The sequence below is a fragment of the Lepidochelys kempii genome, chromosome 8 (genome assembly GCF_965140285.1).
Source record: "Lepidochelys kempii isolate rLepKem1 chromosome 8, rLepKem1.hap1, whole genome shotgun sequence".
Taxonomy (NCBI): Eukaryota; Metazoa; Chordata; order Testudines; family Cheloniidae; genus Lepidochelys; species Lepidochelys kempii.
The window spans coordinates 56,754,373-56,767,166 of NC_136387.1; the positions used below are offsets into that span (position 1 = coordinate 56,754,373).

The 12,794-nt window shown below is 39.8% G+C and overlaps 1 protein-coding gene across 6 annotated transcripts in view; it reads right to left on the bottom strand.

The window, feature by feature from the left end:
• Positions 1-12,794, bottom strand: part of TPR (translocated promoter region, nuclear basket protein) — a 74,184-nt gene that overhangs the window by 31,103 nt on the left and 30,287 nt on the right. For 5 of the 6 annotated variants that reach the window (XM_073356693.1, XM_073356692.1, XM_073356691.2 and 2 more), the window contains exons 22-34: positions 11,926-12,092; positions 10,657-10,809; positions 9,863-9,979; positions 8,195-8,398; positions 7,907-8,091; positions 7,267-7,414; positions 6,341-6,478; positions 5,279-5,410; positions 3,613-3,743; positions 3,007-3,217; positions 2,203-2,349; positions 1,538-1,736; positions 676-881 (exon numbers count right to left, since the gene is read on the bottom strand). In XM_073356693.1, the coding sequence (XP_073212794.1) occupies positions 676-881; positions 1,538-1,736; positions 2,203-2,349; positions 3,007-3,217; positions 3,613-3,743; positions 5,279-5,410; positions 6,341-6,478; positions 7,267-7,414; positions 7,907-8,091; positions 8,195-8,398; positions 9,863-9,979; positions 10,657-10,809; positions 11,926-12,092 (2,138 nt within the window). The remainder of the gene's footprint in view (positions 1-675; positions 882-1,537; positions 1,737-2,202; positions 2,350-3,006; positions 3,218-3,612; positions 3,744-5,278; positions 5,411-6,340; positions 6,479-7,266; positions 7,415-7,906; positions 8,092-8,194; positions 8,399-9,862; positions 9,980-10,656; positions 10,810-11,925; positions 12,093-12,794) is intronic. The other variant, XM_073356694.2, reaches the window with a different exon arrangement.

The window sequence follows — 12,794 nt, forward strand, 5'->3', positions numbered from 1 at the left end:
GTATACCAGTTCCATGCTTACTCTCAAATATTCTGAGCTTGCTCAAGGAAGTCAAGTATTTTCTGGGATACCCTTGATAATGCAATTTTTTTAGACAGCCAAAAAGAGTACTGATTAATTCTGTTCTATTGGAAAGAACTATATTTACTGTAGGACCAGGATGCAAGCTCAAAGTTTTAGCACGATAGTCCTGTCATATTGTATATGCAAATAAGACTGCTGACAGAGCCAACAAGAGGAGCAATGTTTGAACTACTCCTGTGGTGAAACCTAGTCAGTAAAACAATTATATACTTTTGTTAGCAGTGGAATGTTTGAACCCAACCAGAACGATTTTTTGTTATTAACTTCTAATGCTCTGAACAGCTGTTTCTCTTCCTTCCAAGACCAACTTGCTTTGGGAAACTGGAGGTGGTATGTACTGTTTCGGGTTTCCAGCTGCATTATTCTGGGGATTAAAAAGGTTGGAAGCCCCCTGGGAAGAAGCTGTGTCTGTTGAATTTCCACCTGCTATCAGAGATATGGTATAAGGGAAGGGGCACCACACAGGAACTATTCTAATTCACAACTGCTCCGTTACTGTGAACTCAAAGCACACACATTGTTAGACACAGACTATTCCGTTTCACTACAAATGGTAAAGCTAACAAAAGCTTCACATATCTTGTACCTTACCTTATTAGTAGACTCTGGAGGCTCATCTCGCTGTTCATGGTGCCTCTCTTGTTGCTCTCTTAGCTCTCTCTCCAGGCGGCAAATGCGACCTTCATACTGTGATTTGAGTGCACTCATCCGCACCTCCAACTCAGTCTTTTGCTCTTCTAATGCACTGCTCTTTTGTTTCCACTCGTCATTTTCTTTTGTCAGCTGTTCTTTTGTACCTAACCAAGTAACAAAGCATTCAGTCTCTTCACTGTAAAACTGCCTACCAAGTCTTTGTGCACGGAAAATCTGTTCGCTTTTATAAATTTGATGAAGTACTTTAAGCAGAGACCTATGTGTACTAACACTTTGTAAGTGATAAAACTATTTCTTAGTGATAACTTGTGTGATTTTTTGAAAATAAGGCTAGCAATTGTAACTTTGAAATATCGAAGGACTGTATGTTTTCTCCAACCATCAGAAAGCAGTAGTTTCATTTCTTCCTGATTAACACTGAACTTGCTGAAAGAAAGGAATGTCCTTTGTACTGGTAAGTTGTGTGGGATAAATACCTGGGTGCTAAGCAGGGACAATATCCTCTGACTCATCTAAAGTAACTCTCAGATTAGTTATTGGCCATTTTAACTGATACCAAGTCAAACATTTTTACAGCTTCCAACACTATATAACTAACTGTATATAGCTGAAAAACCTGCCCAAGGAACAGCTACATTCAAAGTTTAATTTTAGAAACTTATGGTTTACATCATAGTTAATTTCTCACTAAAGTTTACCCAAGAAGTTCACATTTTCTCCAGGGTTTCAGCCCAGGAAGGTTTTCCATAAAACCAATGAAAAAAATGGAAATCCCTTAAGGCAGAGTAGAGTAGCTCACCAGCTAACTGTGCAATTTTCTGCTTGGCAGCCAGCAGGGTCTTCCTAGTCTTTTCCTCCTTCTCAGTTATCTGTTGCCTGAGCTGTTCTTCTTGTGTAGTTCTCTCTTGCAAATCTTGATGAAGACGAGAAAGTTCTGACTGTAGCTGAGATATCTGTTCCTGAAGACTTCTGGCTTCACTTTCTTTCTCTGCTATAGTCTGCAGGAAAAAAAAAAGATAATTTAGCTACCAGCTATAATAAGCTACCTTAAAACTAGGTGGTGAGTGCGTCAGACACAAAACACAGCCCAATTAACTGAGATACTAACTAGTCACTTTAGTTAAGATACAGCAGACCCTCGCTAGAGCGCTCATTGCTATAGCGCAGATTTGCATATAGCGCGGTCATTGCAATGGATCCCAAAATTTAAATATTTAAATTGGGATCCATGGTAATGCGGCCCCTGCTATAATACGGTCCCCGGTTAATGCGGTACCGCGCATGGATCCCGAACCCCGTGTTCTAGCAAGGGTCCGGTGTAGTAAAAGTTCTCAGTGGTATAGTACTCCAGCTCCTCCAACAGAGATAGAGACAGAACACATACTTTACGAACAAATCTTCATTGTACCCTGTGAAGTGCTTTCAAAACATATGTAGAAACTAACAATATTGCTGTCTTCTTACCTTCTGTAAATTTTCAATCTGATTCTCCAGGGCTTTTGTCTTTACCTCAGCCTGGCTGAGAGACTCTTTCAGTTCTTGTATTTCCTGGACCGAAGCTTGCTGTTCTTGTTCTTCAGCATAAGACTGAGTTGATGTCTCAGAAACCACCTGAAACATTGCAAATTGATGTCAGGTCTGGGTTATACGTTTTTTGTTTTGTTTTTTAAAAAGGAGCCATCAGATGTAGAAAGTTATCACTTCCATACATAAACACCACCAGATGGGCACTGATCATCAGAAATGGTCTAAGCAGGATACAAAAAGGAATTATGATGCTCCCTTAAGAGCTGAGTTTCACATTCAAACAACATACAGCATCAGAGGAGTAGCCGTGTTAGTCTGTACCCCAAAGCAACGAGGAGTCTGCTGGCAGCTTAAAGACTAACGGATTTATTTGGGCATAAGCTTCCGTGGGTAAAAAACCCACTTCTTCATATGCATGGAGTGAAAATTACAAATACAGGCTTGTGCCAATACATATTTATAACTGTATCTGTAATTTTCACTCCATGCATCTGAAGACGTGGGTTTTTTACCCACGAAAGCTTATGCCCAAATAAATCTGTTAGTCTTCAAGATGCCACTGGACTCCTCGTTGTTTTTGCACATACAGCATATTATTCTTTGGACATTTCAAAGTTAAAGCCAGAATTTTATAGGCAAGTTTTGGTATCAGAAGTAATGATATTATAAATAGTAATACCTATGAAGACTCTGCTGAGAGTGCACTATTCAATTTCTTAAATAATCAGAATTTACATCTACCTTGTCATATTGCGCTTTCAGCTCTTCATACTGAGTCTTGTATCGTCGCCCAATTTTCTTGACCTGTGTTATAGTTTTGACTTTTTCTTGTATGTCAGCCACTTTATTCTCTAGCTCCTTCTGAAGAGTGTCCTTTTCAGTTCTTATTTTAGTTAGTTCATCTCTGAGGGTCTGGACCAGATTCTGGCTTGTAGTCAGAGATGCGTTAGATCTAAACACCAAAATTGGATGAAGAGATGCATGAGATCTTGCCAAGAGATAAACAAAGTCAGTACATTTTGATATTGCTATATTTTTGTAAGTCATAATTCACCATGAGTGAATATATATTCAAAGCAAAGTACCCACACTAAATCAAATTATAAAAGTTAAATTTGGAGTCATTTGGCTACTTATTTTAAATGTCCTGTTTCCAAATAAATTAACACTTCACTTTTTATAACTACTGAATAAAAGGCGTTAAATTGCTGAACAAACACCAAAGGCTTAACACTTATATAGGGGCATTTAGGAGTTTTGTTTCCAAATGTCGTCTTATTTTAAATATTACATAGTAAAACTGACTTTTAGTATGCAGAACTTTCCAAAAGTTTCTTTATACTGTACCTTGCTATTTCTGCTTTAAGCCTGCCTGTTTCTTCACTCATCTGTTGTATGCGTTTGGTATTCGCCTCCTTCTCTGAAAGGAGTTTTCGATATTCTTCAAGATCAGAGTCTTTCTGTTGGCTCAGTAAATGCTGAAAGATATTTATAATCTGATTAGTCTTGATTCTTGCAAAAAGAAAACACATTTCATTCTACAGAATCTATACATGTTGGTGATAGTTGCTTTTGTGCTCTGTCAATGGTGGTTTAGAACTGCATTCTAAGTTAGGCATGAGATACTGTATAAAAAAGGATGACCATGTTTACACTAAAGTATAACCACTAATGTATCACCACTGTTGCACAATTGTGATAAATCTCAAAGAAAGTATACCCCTGAAAGTATCACTGGAAAAGTTTCAGAGTGGTAGCTGTGTTAGTCTGAATCAGCAAGAACAATGAGGAGTCCTCATGGCACCTTAGAGACTATGGCATTTTAGCCCACGAAAGCTTATGCCCAAATAAATTTGTTAGTCTCTAAGGTGTCACAAGGACTTCTCGCATTGTTTTTATTTGAAAAGTTGTAATCTGTTGAACAATGTTATCCTGTTTATATGCGTGTATTATCATTGCATATGAAGTTATGAATCTTTGCTCTGTGTTTGTATCTTAAACATGTTTTATTCCTGGGTAACACCCACAAGACAGATTTACATCAACACCAGTCAGCCATGGTTGATGAACCATTAAGGAGAATCAACTCTTCCAGTAGGCCCCTTCCAACTACACCTTAGAGAGCATGTAGACAATAGATGACTCATGAATCGGCAAGGGCGTGTAGAATATGTGATCCCTGACTCCATGTTTGAGACTAATTTTCCATGCACATGGACTGAGAATATAAATGGAGACTGTGACATTATTTCTTTGTCTCTTTCTTGCTCCACATCTCTGAACTATAATTTCGATAAGAAAGGGAAAGCTTTAAACAATGGACTGAGGACCCCCAACCCAGAGAGACTAATTACAGACTGGCCGATTTAACATCACTGCTATTATCCTGATCTACAAACTTTGATATCAACTGTAACGTATAGGATTCATTTTAACCTTTTAATCACTCTTCTTTTCCGTTTTTTATGAATAAATCTTTAGTTAGTTACTAAAGATTGGCTGAAGCATGTTTTTTGGGTGAGATCCTGAAGTATATTTTGATCTGGGGGTAAGTGGTGGGTTCTTTGGAACAGGAAGAATATAATGTATGTTATTTCTGGTTTTAATAATCATTTATCACAGATAAATAGTTTGTCTGGGTGATGCATGAGGGCTAGAGGGCCTTAAGGAGACTGTCTGTGGTTCCATAATAACTAGTATGGTAATTTGGAAGCACACATTTGTTACCGGCTTGATGAGGTCTTAGGATAGAATACACCACCAGCCTGGGGTATATGCCCTGTATTCTGGCAGTCTGACCTCAGATTGGCGCTCTTAGCTGTGTCCTATACCAGGCAGAGTGACAAGGCAAACTCATGTTATCCTAACAAATTCAAGCCTTCTTAATACATATTCACTGGTGATGTTTCATAAATCAAATTCATTTCAGTCTTCCACCACTTTTCAGGAGATGGGGTTGATCTACCAGCATTTGAGTTTTTTCATTTGGACCTCTGTAAAAAGACGCACTCACCTGGGTCCGGGCTTTCCAACGTTTGACATCCTCTTCCAACAGCTTCTTTTCTGCCTGAAGCATTCCACTTTTTTCACTTAGCTCAGCATTAGACTCTTGTAAAGGTAGGATGTCTGCCTCTAGCTTACGCACCTGGAAAATCATCAGGTGTTAAAATATACCCCCATCTCACTGGGGGATCAGAGGGGATGTTGGTCAGACTGGCAGAGTGATGTACAGCCCAGAAGGAGAGATGGGAGAGCACATGCCTGAGAAGGCCATGACTAGGGCCCTCCTTCTCCTGGGGTTCTCCACTGGCCAGCCAGGGGAGAAGTGGGAAAGCTGATGGATGGTGGAGCACAAAGGCCAATTTAAACCCCTTTCAAGGGTGTCTCCACTGGCCAGTGCAGATAAAGTCTGAAAGATGCAGCACTCCCAGAAGTAAATGACACAAGATTTCACTGGTGGACCTTGTGCTTGTAAAAGAGGAGGCGTAAAACAACTTGAGGTCCCCCTTAATATCTTCTACTTGCTTTATGGCGGTGGGGGGGGAAGAGGACGAGAAGATTCAGAAGTGAGCTGAGTTCTAGGGGTAGACTGATGAGGGTCAACCCTGAGTTATTGCTTACATGATGGGAGTGGGAGCCCTGTAAATCACACTGGACACAATTAAATTCCTGGTCTGTGAGATAGGCCACATATAACACTCGGCAGAAGTGCTAAGTTAATAAAATTGTGGCCCACCACTTCAGCCCATCCCCTGATCTTTCTTTTATTTTAACGAGTGTCCTGATCAACGGCATATTGTTAATCAAGAGTCACTATTGATTTTCTACTTTATTTAAAGCTGCCTGCAACTTTCTGTATAGTAAACAGGGCCTTGTCCTCTGACATCTTAATTATATTGAAAATCCTCTCAGTAGTGTGATTGTCTCCCACATTATTTATAATCAAGTTTTACAGCATACAGTTATTGCGATTAGCAATATGTTATATGTCTAACAAACCCAGATGTTGATTCATTCAAGATCTCCTTCAAATACTGAGTGTCTGAGAATTTTGTGCATAAGTCTCATCACTAACCTTTGCCTGCATTTGTTGTAGTTCTTGTTCTAGCCTCTCCTTCTCTTCTCTCAGCATCTTGTTGGTTTCTATCAATACATTCATGGTTTCTGTCTTTTTCATTAGTTCTTCATGCTGAGCAATTGTTTTTGCTGTTATCTGTTAGGTCAAAGAAAATCATCCAAATAACTGGTTTAGCTTTCTTTGGACATAAACATTCAAACAACGTTCATTGGTATTAGACTTTAGAAAACTATCACTGTACATAAAGTCGTGTAAAAACTTTTTAAAGAGTTAGATGAAGAAATTAATATATTGTTTAAAAACCCTGAAAATAGCAGACTTCCCCATGTGATTCTCTGTACCACTTCTCCAAACATTTCTTTTGACTGCTTCCTAAATATCTGTTCTGCACAACTATACATGTTAAAACAAGTTTTCAAAGCATAATTGCTATCCTGCTTTTGAGAGCAAGTTCATGGGGCTAGGAGCAAAGATAGTGCAACTGGACAAATATCAATCCCATTCCAAATACAATGGACTCTTGCACACTTCTTAGCTTTTAGCTTATGTTTACAATGCAGATGACAGGCATGCTTCCCAGCTCAGGTAGACAGGCACATGCTAGCTCAAAAAGAGCTCTAAAAATACTGCTATAAATAGCAGCATAGCTGAGGGTAGCACAGATGGTGGCTCAGGCTAGCTGCCTAAGTACATACGCAGGGGATCTGGCTGGCTTCAGTCTCTGACTGGTCGTCTGAGCCACTGCCTGGCTACACTGCTATTTTTAGCAAACTAGATTGAGCTAAGCTAGTACTTCTGTCTATCCAAGCTCAGAAACACACTCCCAGCTGCACAGATGTACCCAGTTGAAGTAGGAAAAGACATGAATAAGGAGGAAGACATTTCAGCCAGTTGAAAGTGTAACCAACAGTTCATGTACACACCTGCACCTTCTCTCTCTCTGCGTTCAGACTATCATGCAACTCCTGGAGCTCCCTTTCCAGGTGATCCACCCTCTGACGATAACGCAAGCTCTCCACCTGGGCCACCTCAAACCTAGTTTCTGCAATCTCCTTCTCTCGGCGTATAAATCTGCAAGAAAGGGGGACATTTGAACTTAAGTGTAAGAAGGAAATTTAAATCTAGACATCCATGTCAGAATGAGGCCAGCTGCTAAAAGAAAATAAAAATGGCAGTTGGCCGAAGAGACCCAAAAGCAAATCCATATATCTACCAATAAATAGAGGAAACAAGAAGACTTGATCCTACTCTGGGAAGGTGTCACTCTGTGGAATGTTCTTGGCACCATCGTTTACCAGGAGGTACCAGGCCCTCCAGACAAGTCTCTGCCTTACATCTTTTCCATAGGATAGCTGGGACCAATCAGCAGCTGCAATTCCACCTATCTCTGCTGCTACTGAAGCAGGGGAAAGGCTGTCACCATAGCTAATACCATTTAAAAATTAATCCACTTTAATTTTGAAATATTCTGTTTTCCAAAAAAGAAAATGAAGATGAACTAACCAGTTCAGCAACTGAAATTACTCACAATGACTATGGAAAATAGTTTAGGATTAAATTTACCGGAGAATTTCTAAGATTTGTTCTTGTGATTTGCCTTCTTCATTAAGAGAAACATTCAATGCACTTGGCATGGCTTCCTTCACAGAGGTCACCATCTTGTCACTTAGATTTTCCAGTTGCTCATGTAATAATTGGTTTTGTCTTTCTAAGTCTTCACAGCGAGACCCAAGCTTTGAAGTTTCATCCTACAACAGAATATTTTTCTGTTTGGTCATGATGAATTTTAATTTGCATAGGTCTGAACACTACAGATATCTATACACTTCAGAAAAGCCAGAAAAATCCTACCTTTAACATTCTCTCCCGCTCTTCCCATGAGGCTTTGCACTCCAGAAGTGCAGATTCAGCTTTCTGAGTAGCTTCCTCTAACTGCTGCCTTATTGCTGAATTCTTAGCAACTTGACTTTTAGCAGCCTGCAAGGCCTCAACATCAGCAGCATGAAGCATCAATTCCCGCTCATACTTATTTTGAGCTTCTGAAGCGATCTTTGCCTGTGAGAAACAGTGTACTTTGTTATTTCTTCAAGTATATCACATACCCTCCATAGCTTTCCATACTTGTTAAAAAGTTACATAAATACAAAAAGGGAAATTTCCCAATATTAGACTTGTCTTCTCTTGCAGATCAATCCTGATAAACAAAATAAGCCACCAAAAATAAAATCTAAGCCACCTCCTCAAAGTGACCCTATCCCTTAACCCATGTGATTCTCAAAAGCCTGAGAAAACAGATATGCAGATCTGAATATATCCCTAAATATTAACACTGACAACCAGCTGGATGAAAACCCCTTTTATAAGCCCTTTCACCAGCCCTCTTCCTTTAAATTCTGCATCGAGAGGGATAGGAGCTTTTCAAGCACTTCTGCTGATTGCAACTATGGAGAGAGGTAAATACAAAAGGGGCGGGGGGGAAGGACCAGCAAAAGATTGATTCAGTCTTATTATCTGACACATGAAAACCCCCAGCAATTAAACACTCAGTCTAGATTAACTACACAATTGAGTTTTCTGAAAGAGTTATTAGAATTTTCAGATGTAGAAAAATAAGCATGACTAGGATTCACTGTAAAAACCAGCAGTTACTTGACACCAAACTTATCTTCTCAGAGTATTGGCAAAAATGTTTTGCTACAGTTATTGCTGCTAGCATGCTCTCTAAGTAATTGTCAAAATTGGGTTTGGAAAGAAATTTTCCCCTAGTATATATGGGTGAGAACTTTAGTTTTCACCTTCTTCTGGAGAGTTAAGAAAGAATCCATTAAGATCAGTTAAGTACGCCCCACACTCAGTGTTCCCTCTAATTTGTTAAGTCCATGTGTTGAATGAATTTTGTATGTGCACCAATATGGAGGTGATGTTTGACACAACACTTTCACATTGGTACACATAACAAAATTCATGTGGTGGGAGTGTGGCTGAGGGGATCGGAGTGTGGGAGGGGGCTCAGGGCTGGGGCAGAGGGTCGAGGTGCGGGCTCTGGGGTGGGGCCGGGGATGATGGGTTTGGGGTACAGGCTGCCCCGGGGCTGCAGTGGGGAGAGAGGACTCCCCCATACCTCTCTTGCTGCAGCAGCTCAGGGCTGGGGGAGAGGCACCTCTTCCTGGCAGCAACAGCTCCAAAGGGTCTGGGCAGGGCTGAGGGAGGGGCGCATCTCCTGCTCGGCAGGTCCACACTGGGGCCTTATACAAGTGCAGAATTTTATATTCAAAAGTCTATTTAATTAAACACTCTAGTTATTTAAAATTTAGATTACATCAAGGCAATGAAGTACCAGGAAATGCAGTCTAGGAAACAATCTTGTCATAGGAATGGACGAACTGCTCCTGTAATACCCTTCTATTTCCACTAATTTCTCTGACCAACAGCACTAAAAATTAAACTCATCCTTGGCTCCAGACAGAGACAAAGCTATCAAACTTCATCTGGCCATTTATAGCTAAAACCAAAACCTACCTGTTCCTGACAGTCACGCCTGGCCTGCTGTTCATTATTTATTGCTGTGCTTGCTCTTTGAAGAGCTTCCTGGACTTCAGATTGCACATTAGAGAGGCTCTTCTTCAGTTCAGATAGCTATAGAAAGGAAATAAAATTGAACAGACAATGTAATTTATTAAGTACTATAACACAACATGAAGAAGCAACATGAAGAGGTATAAGATATGAATAATTTAGAGATAAAGGAGAAATTTTAAATGGTTATAATCTGGTGAAATTTAGACTTTGGCTTATTAACGTAATAGAGCCATTTTTGCGCGAATTCAGGTATTCCGAGCTCCGTTTTCAGAAATAGGTAACTGTGCTTTCCCAGCTGAGTTCACAACAGTGATGCTGGTTGCACAGCAGTCTTGTTAATTTCAACTCCAACAGGAAGAAAATCAGCCATTTCCCAAATATAAAATGGAAAAATTAAAGGGTCTGGATGGCCTAATTTTGGTATACATAAACAAACACCGCATCTTGGTTTTGCTAGTGTGACAATGCTATTTCCTTCAAGCACTGATCAAAGTATAAGACAAGACAAACAGTGAAGGACTAAGTGGATAAGAGTTTTGTATATTTATTTATATATTTTAATATAGCATCCTTCTAATTCAGTTACACTCCTGTAAATCCTTTTGTGAAATTAGCATTGGAGATTGCATTGCTTTCCTTTTCTGCATAGAAGTTAAAATGAAAACTACAATTAAAGACTAACTGCAAACATATTCTTGTAGACACAAGGAAGGTGAACATTCAGCACTCTATACCTGTTGCTCCATGTTCTCTATAGCTTTACGTTTCTCATCCTGAAGTTCTTGCTTTTCCTTTTCTGCCTCCATCAGTTTCTTTTCTAGCTGGGCTTGATACTCAGAAGAATCCTTCAAACGTGCATCAACAGTTGCACGAACTTCCTCTGTCACCTTCACAAAAAAAGTAATATCAAAAAGGTCAAGCTATCAGTAAAAGTTTAGATCCACACATACTACAGGGTACATGAGATCTGCTTGTGTTCCATACTTTCCTTATAAAGATTCACATTTTATGTTTCACATTCATGCAATATTCATTTTAAGCCAAAAAAATGGAATCTTAATCTCAGTTAGCCAAATGTCATGGGAAAATTGGAAAGTATAGCTAATGGTATTTTTGAATCACTCAGGATATTTTCAACATCCCACTGGGGGCACTTTTGAAGAGCACAGTTTCAGATAACTAGGTTTGGATATAGATCAGCTGCAATATCTTATTACATATTAAAGTTTGTAAAATTTATAAAACTCATGCCTCAATGAAATGTTTGCAGTAACTATTGGAGGGAAAGAGTACTGAATGCTGGACACAGAGCGACATGTACTTGATCTGTTGGATGCCACAATTTTAGTAAAAATAATAATTTTGTCCGGTAATCAAAGTTCTATTTGGGTATTCTCTGCTTTGACAAATCAAGAATCTAAAAGACACACAGACGATTTATAACATTGGGCTGCATTTGCAGTTTAGGCAGTTATGTTTTTTACAAATAGGATGTGGTTATTTGCCTTCATGCTTGAAGTGTGCCTAGAAAGCATTCTTTCACATATTTGAAAAGTTTAATCCGTTAGGATAAAAAGTGATTATTTAGAATGTATACATAAATTGTATCTGATTCATATGCAATGCCTACATTTCCAAAGGTCTTGTGAGGGCTGAGGCCACTTGCTAGTAGAGAACTTGGAGACAGTCAGGCAAAGAGTCAGCCTTCCCTCAAATTTACAGTTCAGTTAAATTAACATATGGGCATTGAAGTATGCAGGAAGACTGAATGTGCAGTTTGCTTGAAACTCTATTTACAGTAAGTGCTGAAAAGGAATGGTATAATTTCACAAGACCCTAACAGGCAGTGCAAAATACTTGCTTCTGATTGTGACATCCCATGAAACAACACAGGCTACAGAATTCCTCGTAAGTAAGAGTACTAATACAGTGAAAAATATGACCAAGATGTACACTGTTATATTTAGCAAGTAATGTTAATGGCTAAACATATTGACACTTACCTGTTTTTCTTTATTAAGGGATTCTTCTAAACTAAGAACCATAGCTCTGTACTGTTCCACATTACTAGTAGTAGTCTTCAATCTTTCCTTCAGGTCATTAACTTGTTCCTCAGCTTGTCTTAGTCGACTAACAAGATCATCCACATCCTCATTTGCACTAGGCTGTCCTAAGATATAAAAATTGTGACAGGGTCGGGCCGGATGGCTACAGGAGAGTAATAGAAGGCAGATATATTAGCCCCAGGTTAAGTAGGTCCCTCTTCCCTGGGTAAGGTAACAGGGACGGTTCCAGAGCAATCAGGAACCTTCTGGACACAATTAAGACACACAGGCTGATTAGAACACCTGCAGCCAATCAAGAAGCTGCTAGAATCAATTAAGGCAGGCTAATCAGGGCACCTGGATTTAAAAAGGAGCTCATTTCAGTTTGTGGTACGCATATAAGGAGCTGGGAGCAAGAGGTGCTAGGAGCTGAGAATGCATACTGTTTGAGGACTGAGGAGGACAAGCATTATCAGACACCAGGAGGAAGGTCTTATGGTGAGGATAAAGAAGGTGTTGGGAGGAAGCCATGGGGAAGTAGCCCAGGGAGTTGTAGCTGTTGCATAGCTGTTCCAGGAGGCACTATAGACAGCTGCATTCCACAGGGCCCCGGGCTGGAACCCGGAGTAGAGGGTGGGCCCGGGTTCCCCCCAAACCTCCCAACTCCTGGTCAGACACAGGAGGAGCTGACCTGGACTGTGGGTTCACGAAAACAGCCAAACTAAGGGCTGCCGTGAAGCTCCAAGGCGAGCAAATCCGCCAATAAGTGCAAGACCCACCAAGGTAGATGAGGAACTTTGTCACAAAATGCATAAATTTATAAACTA